The 21,885-nt window shown below is 39.4% G+C and overlaps 2 protein-coding genes across 8 annotated transcripts in view; one reads left to right on the forward strand and one right to left on the reverse strand.

The window, feature by feature from the left end:
* SAMD3 (sterile alpha motif domain containing 3) overlaps positions 1-12,638 on the forward strand; it is a 47,504-nt gene extending 34,866 nt beyond the window's left edge. Inside the window, exons 8-11 of the mRNA XM_060030533.1 lie at positions 4,802-5,002; positions 11,350-11,521; positions 12,040-12,122; positions 12,354-12,638. Of these exons, the coding sequence (XP_059886516.1) occupies positions 4,802-5,002; positions 11,350-11,521; positions 12,040-12,122; positions 12,354-12,638 (741 nt within the window). The remainder of the gene's footprint in view (positions 1-4,801; positions 5,003-11,349; positions 11,522-12,039; positions 12,123-12,353) is intronic.
* A 3,984-nt stretch (positions 12,639-16,622) lies between these two features.
* Positions 16,623-21,885, reverse strand: part of L3MBTL3 (L3MBTL histone methyl-lysine binding protein 3) — a 117,759-nt gene continuing 112,496 nt past the window's right edge. For all 7 annotated transcript variants that reach the window (XM_060029973.1, XM_060029974.1, XM_060029978.1 and 4 more), the window contains one exon: positions 16,623-17,520. In XM_060029973.1, coding sequence (XP_059885956.1) covers positions 17,377-17,520 — 144 coding nt within the window. In that variant the 3' untranslated portion in view covers positions 16,623-17,376. The remainder of the gene's footprint in view (positions 17,521-21,885) is intronic.

The raw sequence follows: 21,885 nt of genomic DNA on the forward strand, positions 1-21,885 counted from the left end.
TTCCCATCTTTTTACTTTCAATCTACTTATGTCTTCGAATCTAAAGTGTGTCTCTAGTAGACAGTATATATTTAGATCATTTTTTTAAAATCCATTTTGTCAGTTACCTAATGTGATTACTGGTAAGTTAGGATTTATGTCTGCTATTTGTTTTCTATATGTCCTCTTTTTCTTGTTACTTTATTCCTTAATTCCTGCCTTATTTTGTGTTAAGTAAATATATTCTAGTGTATTAATTTAATTTCCCTATTGTTTCTTTTAGTAAATAAACATTCATAGTTATTTCCTTAGTGGTTGCCCTGGGGATTACAACTAACATCTTGATTTATAATAATCTAGTTTGGATTAATAGCCATTTAATTATAACAGCATGTAAAAACTTTGCCCCTGTATAACTACACTTGTCTTCCTTTTATACCCTGTATGCCCATCAACACAGAATTTATAACTCTTGCTTCATGCAATTGTTTTTAAAACAAGATGGGAGAAAGAAGGAGTTACAACCTGAAAATACATTGATACTGTCTTTTGTACTTACCTATGTAGTGACCTTTACCACTGCTCTTTTTCTTGTGGATTTGAGTTACAGTCAATGTTCTTCCATTTTAGCTTGAAAGACCATCTTTAGCATTTCTGGTAGGGCAGATCTGCTAGTGATCAATCCTCTCACTTTTTATTTATCTGCGAATATCTTAAATCTCTCCTTGGTATTTGAAGGATTTATTGCTAGACATAGAATTCATCTAGGGAACTGATTTCTGGTTTGAGAATTGGGTGTTCCAGTGTTCAATTATTATGGTTTTGGCTATAGCTACCAGAAAACCCTGTCTGAAATTGGCTAAAGCTACAAGGAGAGCTGTGCTCTCACATAGTAAGAAGCGCAGAGGTGGATGAGTGTGGATGTGATTGCTGCTCACCAATTTAATCAGCTCATCTCCTCCAGACAATCAGCATGTTGGTACATCTCCCCTCCCTTGAAGTGAGATGCGGCCATGAGACCGACTGATCAATGGAACGTGAGAAGAAATGTCAAGCGCATTGAAGATCCAGTATGCAGTGCCCCATCTTTCCCCTTGCTTTTGCAATGATGACTGACATTCTAGCTGGTGGAGCCAGTTTCTTGGGTGAAGAGGATGAGAAGCTGGGCCCCGAGAGGGACGTTCACATGAGTGATAAACGTCTGTTGCTCTGACATTTGGGGGTTATTAGATAGAGCAGCAGCATCTTGCCTATTCTTAGTAATACCAGCGGCTCCAAGTACAGCACGTCAGGTTTTGGATCCACATCTCAGTGATTCTCCTGTTCCAGGGCAGGCTTCATCAAGTGATGGAGTATTATGGACTTTTCTCAGAGTCTGAAACATGAAGAAAACACAATATTTTGCCCGATTCTGATGTGAAATATCTTATCAAACATATACTGGGAATGTTGCAGCAGTTTCTGTAGAGGGGTTAATTTATGCTTTTTTTTTTTAAACTTATGCTATATCTAGGACAGGAACACAGGGATTTAATAAATGATTGTGGGGTGTCCTTGCATCCAAAGTCCTCCAGACTTTTGTTAAATAAATAAATAGATAAATAAACAAACAAACTGCCGGGTGTTAAATTACTAACACTATACTTATACAGTAGCCCCCCCCCACAACATCCACAGTTTCACTTTCTGGGGTTTCAGTTACCTTCAGTCGACTGTGTTCTGAAAATATTAAATGGAAAGTTCTAGAAATAAAGAATTTATAAGTTTTAAGTTGAGAGAGAGTTCACATAACTTTTATTACAGTGTATTGTTATAATTGTTCTATTTTATTATTGTTGTTACTCTCTTACTGTGCCTAATTTATAAATTAAACTTTATCATAGGTACGTATTAAGGGAAAAACATAGTGTATATATAAGGTTCAGTGCCATCTGTGGTTTCAGGCTTCCACTGGGGCTCTTGGAACGTATCCCCCGCAGATAAGTAGGGGGCTACTGTAATTCATTTCTCTCTTAAAACATTTCTTTTCCTACTTATTGGGTATATATGTACCCAGTGACTTTGAAAGTCATGAAACAGTTTTGTGTGTTAGCTTTCTTTGGCTTACAAATACAATGGAATTGAAAGTCATGCAAAAACTGCTTAGTCAATGCTAAGGACATAACACTAGGTTTCTTTTAGGGCATTTACTGTTTGTTTCTTACTGCACCTGACATAATGATTTATTGTATAAATACTAATCATTTTTGCAGCCTTTTCCACAGATGTTTCTCTCATGGTGCAAAACTGAACAAGAAGCAAAAGTTGAAGAAAAACGTTGACAGTTAATTGCATTCTGGATATAATGCAATTACTGCCATCAGCAGGTGGCACATTTGCTAATACCGTGAAGTTTTACAAGTCAGCCGTGCACTTGGAAACACGGGGCAAAGTCAAAGCAGTTTCCCTGCTGATTGACTAAGACACGTGACTGAATGTTAAGGAAAGAGACTGTTCAAGTTACACAGGGAAACATCGTTTCCGATGACAATAGAAGTGGAAACAGGGATGACTGGAATTTGGTATGAAGAAAACTCTAGCATCTAACACAGCACTGTTCAATAAAAATATAATACAAACCACAGATATAATTTAAGATTTCCTAGCAGCCACATTAAAAAACGTAAAAAGAAGCAGGCGGAATTATAACATTAAGAGTATAGTTTACTTAACCCAACATTATCATTTCAACATGTAATCATTATGAAAAATTGTTAATGAGATGTTTTAGATTCTTGTTTTTCATCCTAAGTCTTTGAAATTCAGTGTTGCCAGCACACATCTTAATTTGGTCTAGCCACAGTTCAAATGCTCCGTAGCCATATGTGGCTAGTGGCTTTTAGACCGGATAACTCAGATAAATACCCCCTTAGAGGAGTTAGACGGTTAAAGACACTCTCTGGGGAACACCATAGTTAGCAGGGAGCATGACCAGTTACTAACGTCAAACCCTTGTTGCATTTCTGGGATAGATCCAAGTTAGTTGTTCCTTGTTCCTAATATTTGCAGCTTTGTTCATGAATGAGATTGACCTGTAATTATCCTCTCTCATACAGTTCTTTCAGGTTTGGGAATCAATGTCGTAGACATAGAGGCTTCATAAAATGGGTTGGAATTCTTCATAGAATTTCTTTTTTTTTTTGACTCCTTGAAAAAATTTGCGTAAATTTGGTATGCCCTCTGTTTTGAAAGTTTAGTAGAATTTGTCTATGAAAACTTCAGGTCTTGGTATTTTCTTTGTGGAAAGACTTTTGTCTTCTAATTAAATTTATGTAAGGTTCTAGGAATTTCTTTTTAGTCTGTATATTTTTCTAGGAATCTGTTCACTTGGTCTATGTCTTGCTAATCATCCTATGTTCACAGATAGTGGATCTACCTGACGCTTTCCTAAAATGCTTGTAAAAGTCTTGATATAGGAGCCTTTTAGGCTCTTTACCATTTTTCCATCTTTTACAGGTAACATCTGCTCACATGTCAGCTAGACAGTTTGTCAACTTGTTGATTCAAGTATAGTTCAGCCAAATGTCCGCTCAACTAACTTTTCTAGAAAGATTTTTTTTCTTGTCTTCTCAAAGCCTGTTGATTATCTTAGATTTTTAAAAAAAATACATTTATTTATTTATTTATTTTTGGCTGCATTGGGTCTTGCTGCACGTGGGCTTTCTCTAGCCGCGGTGAGCTGGGGCTACTCTTCATTGCGTGCATGGGCTTCTCATTGCGGTGGCTTCTCTTGTTGTGGAGCACGGGCTCTAGGTGCACGGGCTTCAGTAGTTGCGGCTCGCGGGCAGTAGGTGCGACTGTGCCACCAGGGGAGTCCCTACCTTAGATTTTTAATGAGAATATGTGAGGTACTTTTAGCCACCCCACCCCATCCAGTGTACCCAAATGCATAGCGAATATAATTGACAGCTTCATGATTCAGCATCACAAAATACCCACCATAATTATTTTGAATTTGGATTATATGGCATGGTACTGCAGCCCTAAAAAAGCATTTAAGAAGGAAAAGTACAAGCAATAACAATAACAAAAACTTAATTTAAAACCTTTTATCTCTTCTTAATATTTTGTCTTCTAAAATTTAAATGCATAGGAATAAATGACATTTCTATTCAGTGTGAACATTCTGGGTAATCTAGGTTTCCACATAAAAAGATATGTAGGAAATGAATAACTCTTAGATCTGTCAAGAGAACAGATTATGGGACTTCCCTGGTGGTGCAGTGGTTAAGAATCCACCTGCCAATGCAGGGGACACGGGTTCGAGCCCTGGTCTGGGAAGATCCCACATGCCGCGGAGCAACTAAGCCCGTGCACCACAACTACTGAGCCTGAGCTCTAGAACTCGCGAGCCACAACTACTGAAGCCCATGTGCCACAACTACTGAAGCCCGTGAACCTAGAAGCCAGTGCTCCGCAGCAAGAGAAGCCACCGCAATGAGAAGCCCACCCACCGCAACAAAGAGTAGCCCCTGCTCTCAGCAACTAGAGAAAACCCGTGTGCAGCAGCAAAGACCCAATGCAGCCAAAAATCAAATAAATAAAATTTTTAAAAAAGAGAACAGATTATAATTCCAGAGTCAGTAATTAACTCTTTGATTTGTTCACAGCATCAAAGACATTTGTTAACCACATTCAAAGCCAAGCGTAATGCTACATAGTAGTGCTCACCACATGAGTGAATCGTTGAGTGTGTCATACAGCCCATAATTCAGGTTCTCATGAAGCATTATACTGCCACTTGAAACATGGAACATATTAATATTGTGAAAATATTTTGTAGGAGGAAGCTGTTTGTTTAGATTATGAGGTAGATGAACATATTAACTGGTTCCAGCAAGAATATGTGAAAACAGAAAAGGACTGGAGTGAAATTGATAAGAGGATGAGCCAGACTTTGGAAATAAGAAGAAAGTTGATCGGCGGCAGAACACCTCTCAAGGACATCCTTAAAATGTTTCCTTTCCTGAAGTGCCCCTATCAGGTATTTTTATTTGCTTATCATAGTCTGATTATAATGTCCAAACTGATTTTTGTCTCTTTCCTCTTGGAGTGGTAACAAGACTGTGCAGCAAGATGGTGGTTATGAATCTCAGGAGAATGTGCGAGGTCCAAGGGGTACAAGTAGGACCATTTGGTAAAAATTTCTGGAATCATATTCTGATAACGGACACTGGCTGCCTTCAGCTTTGAAGCGTTCTCCATCACTGGACACATTGTGGAGGCAGGGGCACCACTACTTTGGGGTATTTTGACAGTGGGCAACATTCTCCCTTTGCATGCATTTAGACAATCAAGATAGTTTATGAGATAACTGTTAGCATGCAACATTACTCAAAATCTATTTCCTTTATGATCCTAAATCATTTCATAAAGTGGTCTTAAAATACACAAAGTTTATGGGTAGATCAGACACCCTGCCATTTAGTTTATTTAAGGTGGACATTAAAGGGTCCTGGTACAATTTTAGTGTAATTTTGGCTGTAGTGTATAATGAAAGACTCTTCAATGTTTTTATCTGAGAATACATTTCATGGAGGAATTCTGTAGGTGCAGTCAACCAAACTGGAAATGAAAAGTTTTACAGGCTTTTCTTCTTCCAAAAGAAACGGAAATAAGAATTTGCCTACATGCTTTATTTTAAACATAATGTCTATAGCAAACATCTGAGTGTTTGCTACATAGCAGCTATGTTCTCAGTGCTTTACATGGATTATTTTATTTAATTTTTTCTCAGCAACCCTACCTTATTTATTGCTTGCTTTCTCCTTAATCTTTGGGTTGCTAGGAACAGTAATATACGGTAGCCTCTAGCTGTTAGAAGAGTATGCCAGATTGACACACGTACAAAATATACTTTTAAAGCAAAAAACTGTTAAACTGATAGCCTGTAAACTCTTTAAATGTAAGGAGCATGTTCTGAACATTGTAGTAGTTCCCAAAGTACCTAGCAGAGTACTGTGTGTAAAATACAAATGAAGTATTGATTTTTTTGAATGCTGGATGAGTTAGTAGATGGTTGGTGTCTTAGTCCAATCTAGCTGCTGTAAACAAAAATACCATCGACTGAGTAGCTTATAAACAATTGAAATTTATTTCTCCCAGTTCTGGAGTCGGGGAAGTTCAAGATCAAGATACCTTCAGATTTAGTGTCTGGTGAGAGTCTACTTTCTGGTTCATGGATGGTGTTTCTTAGCTGTAATTTCATACGGCTGAAGGGCAAGATAGCTCTCTGGGGGCTTTTGTATAAGGGCACTAACCCCATTTATGAGGACTCTGCCCTCATGACCTAAGCACCTCCCAAAGACCTCATCTCCTAATACCATCACACTGCTAGGTGTCAACATATGAATTTGGTGGGGGACACAAACATTTGGTGGGGGACACAAACCAAGGGGACTCTTGGTCCCCTTCATGTATTTTCCCCATTCCCCACTTACAACAGTGGTTGGTAAGGCTACTCTGGTCACTGATGTTGCAACCTTTGAGGTTTTCACTGGACTGCAGCCTACAAAGTTTTAGTGATTAAAACAGATGAGCTATGGTTCAGTGGCCTTTCAAAGAACTATAGTTGATAGTAAATCTGGGGTTCATTATAGCTCTAATGAAGAGTAGAGACATTTCAGACCTAAGGCTGTATCTCTCCTGCTTTGTTTAAGTCTCCCATTGTGGCATCTGTAAGTCTTTTCTTCCTATTCCCTCAGGTCTTTCACCTTTATATTCAAAATGTGGATTGGGGTATAGTTTTGGTAATGGCTGTACTTACTGAATAAAGTTGCCCTATTTATTGTTGTAAAAAAAAGGATTAAACATTTTAGGCTTCTTCAGGAAGTACGTCCCTAACTCAGCCTTGGGTAGCTAGCTGGGATTAACAATTCATAAAATCCTTGTGGTGCTTCTGAAAATAAAAGCAAGTTCGACCTTGCTTACAAATACCCAGCTAACAAACAATCCCTGTAGTAGGACAGCTGCCTCTGCTTCAGACCTCCCCCATCACCTGTTTGTTTCTACTGCCAATGTGTAAACACTTGGCGCTTAGGGAGCTGGTGGACGCAGGTTGGTTGAAGAGAAGCAGCCAGTGTGGGAAGCTGGTCCCAGGACCCTCAATTACCACCTGTACTCATCAACGTCCTCCTCTCAAAAAACTTTCTCTCAACAGAAAATTTAAAAATTTAAACTTTTAAAATGTACTTCCTGAGAGTAGAATATTATCAACTAGGAATTTGTTACTGGGACCTAGTGGATGTGGCACAAAACAAGTAAGAAAAGTTGAAGAGGGGAAAATACCAAACACAAATTTAAATAATTCCTCAAATTTCCAGTAAATCCTTTGAAATGCTATAGTTTTCACATTACTGAGAAACTATTTCAACAATCATTGTTTAAAACTTAAGTGAAGTGCCTAAGAATCACCAGCTAATATAAAGTTTCAAAGGAAAACAAGAGAATCTGAGTTTTGTTTTTGGCCATGATGGAGAAACTGGTCCTGGACCTACTTCCCATCATTAACATGGATAAAACTGGGAAAAATATCTATGAGGCAACTGCTTCCAGGCATTGGAGAGTAGGCATTGCAGGACTCTGCTCTTTTTTTTGTTTGTTCTATGAAATTGATTATTTTTAATAAGTTAATTGAATTATAGTTGACTTACAACATTATGTTAGTTTCAGGCGTACAACATAGTGATTCGATATTTTTATAGATTATGCATTATAGAAAGTTATTACAATTATATTGACTATATTTCCTGTGTTGTACCTTACATCCCTGTGACTTATTTATTTTATAACTAGTAATTTTTTACCTCTTGGTCCCCTTCATGTGTTTCACCCATTCCCCATCCCCTTCCCTCTGGCAACCACTAGTTTGTTCTCTGTATCCGTAGGACTCTGATCTTGATTAAAGGGGAACATACAGGATGTGCCTCAGTTTTCTTCCTTGGGGTTACTTTCTAGATCATGGCACAAAAAGGTGAAAGCCAAGCAGAATGGTGGTCTCACAGAGTTGAATAGTTAGAGGTGGGAGTTTGGGAATGATGAAGTAGCTGGTATTTGCGAGAGAAGGTCCTAGAGGAAAGATGGAGGGCAGAAGTCCATGGAGGGATCCCCCAGAGGTCTTCGGCTGAGAGCTGGACTGCACAGGACAAGACCCCACAAAGCTGCGAAGAGGGGCTGCCACAGGACGGCAACCTGAAAGCAGAGGCGACACGGTGTTGAAAAATAAGAATTCCGGCCCAGTCAGAGTGGGAAGACCTTGCTGAGAGTCTTGGGCGTCCATCTGAGACTCCAGGAAGTCCATACTTTATGTCCTAGATTTGAGTTGGGGCCATTGACTAGAACTAAGGACAAACCCCAAAATAAACCGAAACAAACTCATTCAAACAAACAATAAGATTAAGTCTGACAGAACCAGAAGGATCAACCAGAAATTTAATTGCCTGCTACAACAAAATTTAACACCCTTGAAAGGAACACAGTTTAATCCAGACTCCCTACTAGTGGTCACTAGGGGTAATAGTGAGTGGTGCCGCTCCATCTTCTATCCCTGGATTCCTGGACCTGTGAATTCTGGCTATGAGAGAAACAGCACCATATATTGGGCTCTGACTCAGCACATATACAGCTCCTGGAGAACCTTTCCCCAGCCCTACAAGGAACTGCTACCTAACTGGTGCTGTAACGAAGTCTTCAAAAGGCCATTTCACCGTTCTATCAAGCCAGCTGCTTCAGGGTGGTAGGAACACGGTAAAACCAGTGAATTCCATGCAGCAGCACTGCGGGGCATCTTAGCAGAGAATGGAATATATATTTTAAAAGAACCAAATTGAAATTCAGAACTGAAAAGAACATTTATCTGAAATGAAAACATCATTGGATAGGGAAATGCTTATTGGGAAATGCAAACTAAGGGTCTGTGAACTTGAAGATAGAAATGATCCAATCTGAATAGAAAAGGAAAAATGATTAAGGTTAATAACCTTTGGGACAAAACCTGGGGTTGTAGAAAGAGGGGCTGTTCTGTGACTGACCATTCACGACTGGGGGTTTGGCTACATGAGGTTTGGGGAAGATTTGAGCAAATAAGTAAATATCGGGTTGGCCATTCTGTGACTGACCATTCGTGGCTGGGGGTTTGGCTACATGATGTTTGGGGAAGATTTGGGCAAATAAGTAAATATCAATACATCCGGGATAATGGGAGCCAGGTTTTCGCTGTTGAGAGAGGATGTATGGGAAGCAGGGAGGTTGGAATAAGGCCTGTGTTGCTGGGTTGGAATTGAAGGTATCAGTGTGAACTCATGGTTTTTAATACGTATATATAGATATTTAAACAGATAGATGTATGTCTGTATGTGTGCATGTATATACAAATATGTATTTCCTAGCTTTGTTCTGTAAGAAATCCTAGAACACCAGTGAAGCAATGAGCACATCAAGGGCTGAAATCTTAGTTTTTAAATATCATTCTCCATTAAAAGGAACCCGGGGCTTTTGGAGAAATAGCTGACTCCAAGGCTGAGGCAGAAAAAATACGAGATGAGCCTGAAATATTGTGTAGTGCCAGAAACTAAGGAAGTGCTCACAGACCAAGAGGCTGTGTCAAGAGGATTCAGGGGTCAACTCCTACTGGCCGAATGTGGACAATCTGAGCATTAATGTAAATAATGAAAGGATTAGAGTTATGATCATTTGAGTAAAGAGGGATTTATTATTCTGTAGTGATACAAATAAATGAATAAATTAATGTAGGAGAAGAGAAAGCTACACCGTAGAGTAGAAAGCCAATAAATTTAGAAAGAATTATGGAATTAGAAAATCACCATTTGGCAACTATCATATTCAATAGTAATACTTGATTCAGGCAAGAATCATTGGTGGATGTGAAATCTTATGGCTGAAAGACAGGAAAAACAATATATTTACATCAACTCAAGGGAAACCCCCCTTAAAACACTTACAACTATATGTTAATAACATATATTAATTAACCCGTCAGATTCCATCTCCACCGAGTGATAAGTTAGTGTCGTCAGTACTGGCACCAGTTACCACCTTCTGATGGAGGGGTGCCAGCATTCTTGCCATGATTCATAAATCATGAAGAAGCATCGTACAAACCTAGAATGAAGGGCGCTCTGCTAAGTAACCGGCCTCTACTTTTCAAAAATGTCAGGGAATTGAAGAAAACCAAGATGCTGCTTCAGATTGAAGGAGACTAAAGAAACATGATATCTAAATCTCACGTGTTCCTGGATTAGGTTCTGGATTTATAAAGAGCATGACTGCAACAACTGGCAAGTTTGAATGGATTCGATTTTCCTGATTTTGATGGTTATGCTGTAGTTATATAGGAAAGCATCCTTGTACTTCTAGCTAAGTACAAGGAATAATAATATGCAATGAAGAATTAAGGGGTAAGAGGGCGTCATATCTACAGCGTACTTTCAAATGGATCAGAAGGGTTAGCCTTGGGGGAAGTTGCGAGCTCTGTTTACTCTTTCTGCAACTTTAAGGTCGACCTGAGATTATTTTTTTTTGAAAAAGGTTAAAAAAATTCCTAAGCTGTGCGCCCAGGAAAGTGGACAATATTTACCTTCCTCATGCCTCACTTCACATCTCCCTGCTGAGAGAGGTTCTTTGTAGGGTATTAATCTAAATTAGTCGTCCACTGAGTGTTGCCTGATAGTAGAGCCGCTGTGTCTTCATGAGAATGTGAATGCCAGTTTTCCAATAACTTAACTTTTGGACCTAATCTTTGGGCAATTTAGGATCCATCAAGATACTCAGGAAATGATGAGACCCAGTGGGTAGCATATAACTGTTCCTTACAGTGTTTTAAGGAAAGTGATAATTACATAATTCCTACTAGTGTGGGTGACGAACAGTCTTCTTATAATGCCACTCTGTCAGAAAAGTTGGGAGGGGGACAGTGGTGGTGGACTTCTCCGCAGGGAAGAACTTAGGCAGTGGCAAGAAAAGGTGGTTTTGAGTAAAGGGGTTTCCACACAGGTAAACTGTTTTTGCTTTCACCTTGTAGTCAAATCTCCTAGACTCATTTTGGTTTTCACCCTTTATTTCTGTCTGATCTTACAGAGTTTCTAAAGCTCTTTTCCCTTTAGGATACCATGGTCAGGAATTTTTCAAGGTTTGCTTCCTGAAATCTGACAGCTTTCGTTCTTTTCTCCTCCTCCGTCCTAAGTCTTTATACTTCTCCACTAAAGCTAATCAAATATCTAGTATATAAACTAACATTCAGAGCTTAATATAATTCTAAAGAGTAATTTACTTCCTTACATTCTATACATTAGCTTTTCTTGTGATCTTTTTCAGCTGTTCAGAGAATTCCAACTTCTTACAAGAACAGATATTTATAAGAAAACAAGGCACATTTTGGAATCCTATTCAGAAAATATACTGGCTTCTTTTTCTTTGGTGGACAATCCAATCAATATTGCATTGCAAGAAAAAATGAAACAGCACACGGATGAAGACATGTTGAAACGTTAGTAAACCTAAGGGATAGGGTGATCTGGTCTCAGTTATCTGTGTAATTCAGGGTAATTAGGAAAGCCATGCTTTGTAGAATTCAGTGAAACAACATGTGGGAAAGAAAAAAGAATTTCTCAACTAGGAGGAGTTGAGGTGTAGATTTTAAAAGTACACTTGATATTGTAAAATTATATTTAGGAAACTAGTAACCTGTTAATTTCATACACAAGGTAATTTACAAGCCACAAGGTACACAAGAGTACAATGATATCACCCTGGCTGAGGGACAGAGAGTACAGAACTCTTATCTTCTCCTGGCAGTGATCTGGAGGGTAGAACAGGAGATCTTGAATGTTTATTAGAAGGGGATGTTGGTTTAAAAAATGGTAGGGAAACACTGATCTAAGAAGTCTCGTTTGTTCTCTGTAGAAGGTAACAAAAAATAATCCACATGTTTTGATACTGGCTTTACTTACAACAATTGGTAAGAGCTTATTTTTACTTGGACTGTGAGCCTGTTTGCTTTGACAGATATGAAGATGACAGCCACCTGTTTACTCCTACCAGATGTTTTCGGGGAGGATCCCAGCCTTTTTGTCATTGTGAATGAGAAGGTATGCGGTATTTCAATGATCACTGGTTTGAGATTTCATATCTTTATATGATTATTTATTTGAAGCAGGATGGTGGCCTATTTTGAAGTTATGTTTTGTCATATTTACAAATAATGCTAAATTGCAACAAGCTCATATATTGTAATATCATGGTTAGATTGAGGCATCTTGTATTATTTAGCTAGTTTACACATCATGGGGTGGTGACTACTGTAATCTTTTTTTTTTCAGGTGCAAGTGTCCACACCCGTGTTAGAGGTTAAGAACGCTTTCAACATGGATGTCTGTGAATTTTCTTTGTATTTAGAAAAAGAGAGACTCACAAAGGTGGATGACTGTATTACAGCCTTGGCCACTCTCATAGCTGCCTTCCATGTATTTGGGATCGAGTGTCCAAGAAGACTGTCCCACACCCTCAACTTCCTAGAGACACTGATTTTTGACACGCACAGTCCATATTTTCCTTCTGTGAAAGGAAAGGAAAAGGAAGTAGGATTTCAACACCCAGTCACTTAATAGCATGCCAAATATTTTATCAGAATTGATCTCTGGGATGGCTGAAACTATTAAAAATTGTTTTGATTTAGTAGAGGTAGGTATTAGAAAATCATCTTGTCTCTAGGATTTGAATGAATATCAATGCCTTCTATCTTTACATCTTCAATACTTTCTTTCTTGAAATTCTGTAATAAAATACTACTTAAAGAGATGTTTATTTTGAGTTCTAAGCAATTCCAGTCCAAGTTAACACTTTCAAGCGTGCATTAGTTTTTAAAAGACACTACGCTTCACATTTTCTTAAATCCTTCAGATTAGGATATGACCTTGCACTTAAGTCAACGTGCCCACTTTTGAAAGACTTAATGTCCAGGAGCTGCACACTTGGGGCCTGTGGTTCTGCCTCTGGTCTGAACATTGCTTGGAAACATTTTGAGCATTTTAAGAAGATGCTTACACTCCCCAGTTCCTCTTTCCCTCAGCTGACCCGCCCTGGGGAGTGTTTTGGTTTCCTTCATTCATACCTGTTGAGAACCCGGGCTGCTGCATTCCTGAGGTCTCATTTCTGGCCAATCTCGCTGGCACAGGTTTTGATCATCTGTGACCCGTCTTCATCTTTCTCTGCTTCCCTCCCTTGAGATACAGTGATGTGCCTGGTTCTTGTCTCCCCACACGGTTTCCGGTTTTCCTTCACCTTGACCTCATCTGCCCTGGTTGCCCCTTGGGCTTGTTTTGATCTGTGATAAGGATCTTGCTTTTCACTCCCAGCACCACTTGGGCCCCAGCTTCTAGCTTCCAGGTTAGGACCCTTCCTAGACTGGCTCTCCAGCCTCTCTCAGGAGCCCTAGTCCTGGTGCCTTACCCAGCCCAAAGCCCCATGTTGTAATTCATCCAACATTAGTTTTAAGGTGCCCCTTGTCATCATCACAATCTCAACATTAGTTTTGACGGAACTGGTGGGTTTAGAGACTGAAGAATTTAAGTGTGCTAATATTGCACCACAATGCGATGGACATTTCCTGGGTTACTTCATCAAATAAAATGTTTTTTGAAGTTTAATAAGAAAAGGGCTCATATGAATTACTGAAGAAATATTTTTATAGCACGTCTCTAGAAATACTGCAAAATACTATCTAACTGTTCATTAAAATGCTTAAGTCAGTGAGATAAAAGAAAATGAAAGATCAGTTGCCCACCTCTGCAATGACTATTCGCTCCTTACATGAGAATGGACAGGCAATAACAATTTGGTACATTTCATTTTCGAATAACTAGTCCCAATTCTACAGATTCCATTTCTTCCCTTTCACTACAATGTGCCTTTAGTTCCTTACAAAAAAAAGTTTCTTTTATTTCCTCCAATTATTCTCTCCCCACTCCCGTTTTTTGTGTTTTTTTTAAACCATCTTTATTGGAGTATAATTGCTTTACACTGGTGTTAGTTTCTGCTGTATAACGAAGTGAATCAGCTATACATATACATATATCCCCATATCTCCTCCCTCTTGCGTCTCCCTCCCACCCTCCCTATCCCACCCCTCTAGGTGGTCACAAAGCACCGAGCTGATCTCCCTGTGCTATGTGGCTGCTTCCCACTAGCTATATCTGTTTTACGTTTGGTAGTGTATATATGTCCATGCCACTCTCTCACTTCGTCCCAGCTTACACTTCCCCCTCCTGTTTTTTTAAATTTCAAAATCTTACTTCTCTTCTCCCAAATGAATTTACCAAGTTCTTAAAGAGTCCTTTCTCTTGGAGGTCCACAGTCTCTATGGCTGGCTTTTTTTTTTTTTTAATACTGGAGTACAGTTGTAACAATGTTGTGTTAGTTTCAGGTGTACCTCAAAGTGATTCAGTTACACATATACATGCATCTATTCTTTTTCAAATTCTTTTCCCATTTAGGTTATTACAGAATATTGAGTAGAGTTCCCTGTGCTATACAGTAGGTCCTTGTTGATTACCTATTTTATATATGATAGTGTGTATATGTCAATCCCAAACTCCCAATTTATCCCTCCCCCCACCTTTCTCCTTTGGTAACCATAAGTTTGTTTTCTAAGTCTGTGAGTCTGTTCCTGTTTTGTAAATAAGTTCATTTGTATCATCTTTCTTTTTAGGGTTAGCCTTGAAAGAAAGCCTCTCTTTGTTCCTTTGGACGGCGGGGGGGGGGGGGGGGGGGCGGGGGGCGGGGGCGGAGAGATAGGGGTGGAGCTGCAAGGTAACTGCAGTGAAGTTTGGCTCAGACATGCGCTGACCATGAGCTTTATTGTCTCCTTCTGACCATGAGCTTTATTGTCTCTTTCAATGGTGTATCTGTCTCCAGTGGACAGCATGGCCATGCCACTTGGCAAATATTCAATATTTCTTGACCAACCTAATCCTATTTTCTTTGGAAGCTGAGTCCACTGAATCTAGAAGTTGCAAAATAGCAACCTGGGGTAATATTTCAACCGGTAGACAGGACGGACTCCTTTGGCTTGCAGAGTGTTTGTAATTTTTTAAAATGCCTTTAGAGATGGGAAGGTTCTGTCAAGTTCCACATTCCCCATCCCTCCCTTTTGTCTTACTCCAAGCCTGCTTCTCTCATTTCAGGGACCTCCCTGTCATCACGGCTCCCTGTTTCCTCTGTTAAAACTTAGACTATACTTAGACTATATCCCAGGGATGGAATGGTGAAAGGTTTCCTCTTCTTGTGGAAGACTCTTCCACCCTAATAGGGATGGTTAATGCCTCGCCTCTAACATACAACAACATGCTTCTTAGAATGAGTAGATGTTTTCAGTAAGATTTAAAAGGCTCCTCTGTTACAATATGTGCTTTAAACTAGAAGGGAAAAGTTCTCAATGCGTGTGAATCCTACTTGACATAACCATAAAATTGATTTTTTTTTCCTTTTTGTCACTCTTCACATCATCTGGGACATAGTTTGACAAACAATTCCAAATCCTACAGATTCATTCATTACACAGGTATCTAGTGCCCATATGTTTGATATTGTTCCTGCTCTCATATGCCCCTCCTATCTGACAAGGTTTCTTAAGAATCATACATATATAAAAAAGTATCTGCAATTAAGATTTTATTTCATTCATGTCAGGTATAACAAGTGCAACTTGAATGTACAAATTCTGAACAAAAAAGGAGAAAAGAACTAACAACAAAAAACTTTTTTTAAAGCAGATTTATGCAAAGAAATGAAGTGGGGGGGGTCATGGGCCCTGTTTTACCTTGAATTATGACAAAAGCAAAGGACCACTCATAGACTTCCAATGCAGGGGGGAATATCAAGGGAATCCTACATGAGAAAAAATGAAAGCAACTAAGGAAAGAGGTGGACCTTTCCCCAGAATTCAGACAACATGCTACAAACTTACTTTCTACTTTTAAAATAGTTCTTAAATAAATATCCAATCCTGGAATTAAAAGTTACATACATAGGCTGATAAAATAATTTACCTTTTGCGTTGGAGATGCATTCTTGCAAAAGTAACACTACCAGCTATCAGTTTATAGGTCATCAAGGGCTTTCATTTAAAGTGCATCTGTATGCTTCTATACTGAGGAGAAAAGAGTCTCTCCAAAACAGAGCTCCTTGAATAACTGCTCTGGGAAGGTCGCCTCCCTCATCTGTGAGCATTTAGAATCTTTGTGTTGACTGGCGCTGCTCCCTCAAATCTTGCCTCTTGGGTAAAATCTATACACTCTCTCTTCAGCCAATCCTAAAAAAAACCTTTGGGTTTGGAGGACACTGCAAGGTCTGAGACAGAGCTCTTTCCAGGTTAGTGTTTATATCAATAGAATGAGCCCTTCATCTCTGAAGAGCACCACAGTTATTTCAATGACAATTAGAAGCTCAAGATCATCTCATAAATAGTTCAAGATCATACAAACAGCCCCCCAATATAACTGCATATTCCTTTGATAACACTGGAGTCCTGTAAACACACAGGGCACCACGATGTATGAGACTGATGTCATTCAAATACATCACCTAATTCATTTATGTTTATATATTTTATTTTTCAATTCCATTATTTATATACATGTTTTTGGTAATTAAGTCAAGATGCTGGTGAAAAGTAATTTGTTTAACATTTCATAATTGCGTGCAAAAGTAAAAACACTGATTTAAAGAAAGGTAATTTTTACAACTATTCAGCCCCAACAAATTATGACAAGCAGTTAGGCAATATCATGACTTGCGAAGTTATACTTAGCATAATGTTGCAATTCAAAATATGGCACAGAATTAACAAGACAGATAACAGTTCCACTGGCTAAAGTTAGCCAGGTTTTCACAAATTTGGTTTAAGTTGAAGTTTGATTATATAAAAAGGTTCCTGAAAGTGTTGAAAAAGAAACAGTGTACATGAAAGAGAATTCAACAATGTTTACAAAATGCCAAAAGTTCTTACTCTGCCCTCCCCCACCCCCGCTTTTTCCATAAATAATTAATGAAGTCCCCCTTCCCTCCCACCCCCCCAGCCTCAAAAAGATTTACAAAGATAAATTTAGCTCAGTGAACAGAACCGAAAGACGACTGTTGTACTGTTGTTAGACAGTACCTGGTTAAAAGCTCAAGCACTTTCGTAAGAACTCGTATATATTGTCTCTTAAGGAATATAAACAATCTGACAGCGTTGCTCTTTAGAGTTTTGGAGACTTCTCGCTTAGGAGTTACTGCTGTCTTTGTGCTTTGAGTAAAACATGAGCTTTAAAGCAGAAAGCTGATGGTGCTCAAAATTCACCACCTTCAAAGTTCATTGTGGGAGTTCTTCTCTGCGGCTTTGAACATCAGGATAGAATTGAAAATTTTGAGGGCAGGGCCCAACTTAATGCTCATAATTTTCACAATGTCTGTCTGGGTCATAAGCAGAAATGCTTCTCCATCAATTTGCTAAAATGGGAGGAAAAACACAAAAGATTGTGAGTTAATCGGATGTAGGGTTATGGGACATATTCAAGGTTCAATTATCAGCTCTCTTCTACACAGTAACACTAAAACGGCACAGACGGGCAGTTCATGTGTACAAACAACAGTTCCTCATAAGTGGACCTTTCTTATCTACAACAACACCCCCAAATGTGGACTGGGAACAAAGTCAAGTTCACTCATCTGAAGAATCAGCTCATAGGAAAGTGGAAGGAGCTCGTATCTTTCTGTGATTATTCTGACGTAGGCGCTGAGTCAAGAATAATTTGGGAAAATCCAGGGTGCCTCAAATCCAGTCCTTATCAGGGCAGGTTTTAAAATGAGAGATGAGAATAAGTACATAAATACTTGTGGATAAACAAAGGAATTCAGGCAAACACATCGGCTACATGCCTTCCACTACGAAGAAAAGAAAATCAGTGATAACATTCATTTTTAGAGCAGCCACAGTTATTTTTCAAATACAGAAGAAAAGGAATTACTAACAACCAACAATGGCAACCACCAGTATAGCTGAAGGAATGTAAGCCTGGTGGGAAGAGGTGTACACTCTAGGCTGGTTCTTCTACTACTTGGGTAACGGTAAGAAGCATCCTTCCTCTCTCTGGTTCCCTTCTAAGACTAAAAGTCTACATTTCTACAGAATAGGATACTATGAGGTTCAAAGATACAACTCTGTGAAGATGATGTCTGGTTCAGTGGGTAGAGCAAAGGAGTAGTCGTCTTTTTGTATGATTTTCAGCTCTTGGGGAGTCCACCATCTTAAAAAAATTAATTCACTTCTCTTTCAGTCTTCTCATTTTGTACAAAAAGGAAAACACACTTTTGCTCTCTGCCTTGGAGGACATTAGAAACCTTGACAGCAGTGTACTATTAGGGGCTGAACTGTGTTCCTCCCAAATGCCTATGTTGGAGTGCTAACCTCCAATAACCTTAGAATGTGACCTTATTTGGAAACAGGGTCACTGCAGATGTAATTAGTTAAGATGAGGTCATACTAGAGTAGGGTGGGTCCCTAATCCAAGATGACTGGTGTTCTTATAAAAAGGGGAAATTGTGACACAGACACACTTAGAAGACAACAAAAGAACACCATCTGCAGGCCACAAAGAGAGGCCTGGAGCAGCTCCTTTCCTCACAGACCTTGAAGGAAGCTACTTGCCAACGCCATCATTTCTTGTGTTCAGATTTCTAGCCTCCAGAATTGGGAGGCATTACATTTCTGCTGTTCAAGCTACTGGTTTACGGTATTTTGTTACAGCAGCCCTAGCAAACAAATACTACTATAAATTCTGTCAGCAGTTCACTAAATAAAGCCTAATGTAATTAAGTTGCCCTTTCTTGAAATTTTCCTTTCCTCTAAAAATAAAAACCTGTAAGTCTAAATTGCTTATATGCTTAATCAGTAAGAACAAGAGTCATCTTATACAACTTTAAGTAACAATCATGTGGAAAAAGTTTGCTAATTTTCAGCAAGGAAACACCCTGCTGTCATAAACTAGAAGTAAAGACACTGCAGTGTTAATTTCTAAGTGTAAGACAAGTTAAGTGGCAGCTATGAGAAATGTTCTATTGTTTTTTGGAAACATTTGCTTTGGTCTCATTTGCTTGTGCTGTGACAGGTCTCTGATAAACAAGTCCAAGCAGAGAGGCAGATCTACTAACACTTCACTCAACCCAGACAGACCTTGGTAGAATGAAGGGTCTGATAGAAGTCGTCTAAGACATTAACTAAAATGTCAACATACCGGGTTCCCATAGAGCTCACTACAAAGAGTGAATGGTTTATTATAACCTTGGGCCCTACTGAGTCTTCTTCTGGGACTAAGTAAGAATTTAAAGTGACAGATGACTGATGAAAAGGAACATGCAGAGAACGAGGCTGGAGTCTAAAAGCTAGGAGTGGGATGAGAAGGATAAGTTTTGGTAGATTATTATTTTTAAAGCTAACCTGGGAAGAAAAAAGTCATCTTGAGGCTAGAGCCAAACTTTAGTATATGACATACAAGCTGCTTTGATGTGTAGCCATAAGGATAAGCCTCACCTGGAAAGAAGTAAATAATTTAAGAAAGTACTTTCTGAAAACTAATTACTGCAATGGATTGCTGCGTTTATTTTTGGTTTATACTTTTGTAATGTATATAAACTGGTCTAGCTCCAGAGATTAAGTATCTTGCTAAAGGCCCAAAACTCTGAAGGAGGATTTGGAACTTGGGGTTCTTGCCTTCCATTTCATTGCTCTTTCCACTGTGCACTCATGGTTCTTTTCCAGTGTTGTAACTCTGCAAATCACAGCGATATGCTCTTTGAATGTCTTTCTCAGAGTGTAAAGGTATGAGTCTATTCATTAAACAGAAACTTATTAAATACCCATTAGAATCTAGATATTATTCTTGGGCCTGGGCATATAGCTCAGACTAAAACAGATAAAAGCAAAACTAAGCAAACAAATAAAAACTCCTTGTAGAGTTTACATTTTAGTAGTAGGAGACAGACTATAAGAAAAACCATAATAAGCAAATTAATTAGTAACTAATTCTAAAAGGTGATTAGTGGTATGAAAAAACTGCGAGTCGGGGAGATGAGTGGACAGTAGGGCCAGGATGGATGTGTGGTGGCAGGTGGCAGATTGAAGGAGGATAGTCAGGATAGGATATTGATAAGTGGAGTAAGCTACGTGAGCACCTAGAGGAAGAGCATCCCAGGCAGAGGGGGGAGCCAGAGTGTACCTGGATAATCTGAGGAATGGCAAGGAGGTCTGTGTGTGGAACAGTGCAAGCAGGGGACAGAGTGGACGAAGAGGTCAGGCGGTGAGAGAGGTGATGGGGTGTCAGACTGTCGCCCTTGTGAGGCTCTTGGCTTTTGCTCTGATTTAGCTACCGGAAAGACCTGAACAGAGGAGTGACATGATTTGACTTTATCTTGTAGCAGAATCAGCCCAGCTATGCTGGAAATAACTTACAGAGGAGCAGGGACTTCCCTGGTGGTGCAGTGCTAATGCAGGGGACACGGGTTCGAGCCCTGGTCTGGGAAGATCTCACATGCTGTGGAGCAACTAAGCCCATGCGCCACAACTACTGAGCCTGCGCTCTAGAGCCCACGAGCCACAACTACCGAGCCTGCGCTCTAGAGCCCACGAGCCACAACTACTGAGCCCGTGCGCCACAACTACTGAGCCTGTGCTCTAGAGCCCAAGAGCCACAACTACTAAGCCTGTGAGTCACAACTACTGAAGCCCACATGCCTAGAGCCCATGCTCCGCAACAAGAGAAGCCACTGCAATGAGAAGCCCGCGCACCGCAACAAAGAGTTGCCCCCGCTCGCCACAACCAGAGAAAGCCCGCGCGCAGCAACGAAGACCCAACACAGCCAAAAATAAAATAAATAAATAAAATACTATTTTAAAAAAAGATCATAGAGGAGCAGAAATAGAAGCGGGGAGCCCGGCTAGGAGGTTATTGCTTTAATCCAGGCAGGAGAGGATGGTGGCTCTGACCACACGTAGCAGTGGAGGGGGGAGAGGGAGCTGGGACCCTTAAATGCTTTCAAAATACATCCAATAGGGTTTTCAACAGATTAAATGCGGAGTATGTAAGAGAAGGAGTCATCTGGGATGGTTTCAAATAATAGCCCACACCTGCACTTTGCCTTTCAGAGATGACTTACAAGACTTTAGCTAGATTTGTTTTCTCATTTTCATCTAGGACTCAAAACCCACGCCTGCTGACCTGGTGAGACATGTGAGAGCAAGGATCATGTCCTATTATCTCTGCATTAACCCTCTTACTAGAGCATTACATGGAGTATCATACAAATGGTAGGAATTTAACAAGATTTCACAGGGTGAATGAATAGTGGAATGAACATATGAATGATACATGTTGACAGAGAACATTCATCGCCTCATTCTTCAAAAGAAGGCTCTGTCTTTGAGGATATTAGGTGCCTGGGGAGTGTCTCCAAAGATAATATGAAGAAAAAAGTTATTCAAAGAAATAACGTATCATTTGAATTTGAATCCTACTTAACCTAAATAACAGAGCAAATCTATACGGATTGGCTAGATATCAACAGAAGCAAAAGTAGAATTTATAAAATAGATGTGCTAGAAATTTATTTTTAAAATTGTTTCATCATTTTCAAAGGTAATGTTACTACATGGCTCTTTCAAAGAAAGAGCAACAGCTCCCTGCAGGAATCTACGTCTGCTCAGGGATCGAAAATCGACTGAGAGTAACCCACAAAGACACCTGGGACCTGGGCTTTAAGAAACTCAAAATCTGAATAACTGCAAATCCTTTAATTTGACCTTCAACTAGAAAGAAGAGA

This window comes from Delphinus delphis, chromosome 14 (genome assembly GCF_949987515.2).
Source record: "Delphinus delphis chromosome 14, mDelDel1.2, whole genome shotgun sequence".
Lineage (NCBI taxonomy): Eukaryota > Metazoa > Chordata > Mammalia > Artiodactyla > Delphinidae > Delphinus > Delphinus delphis.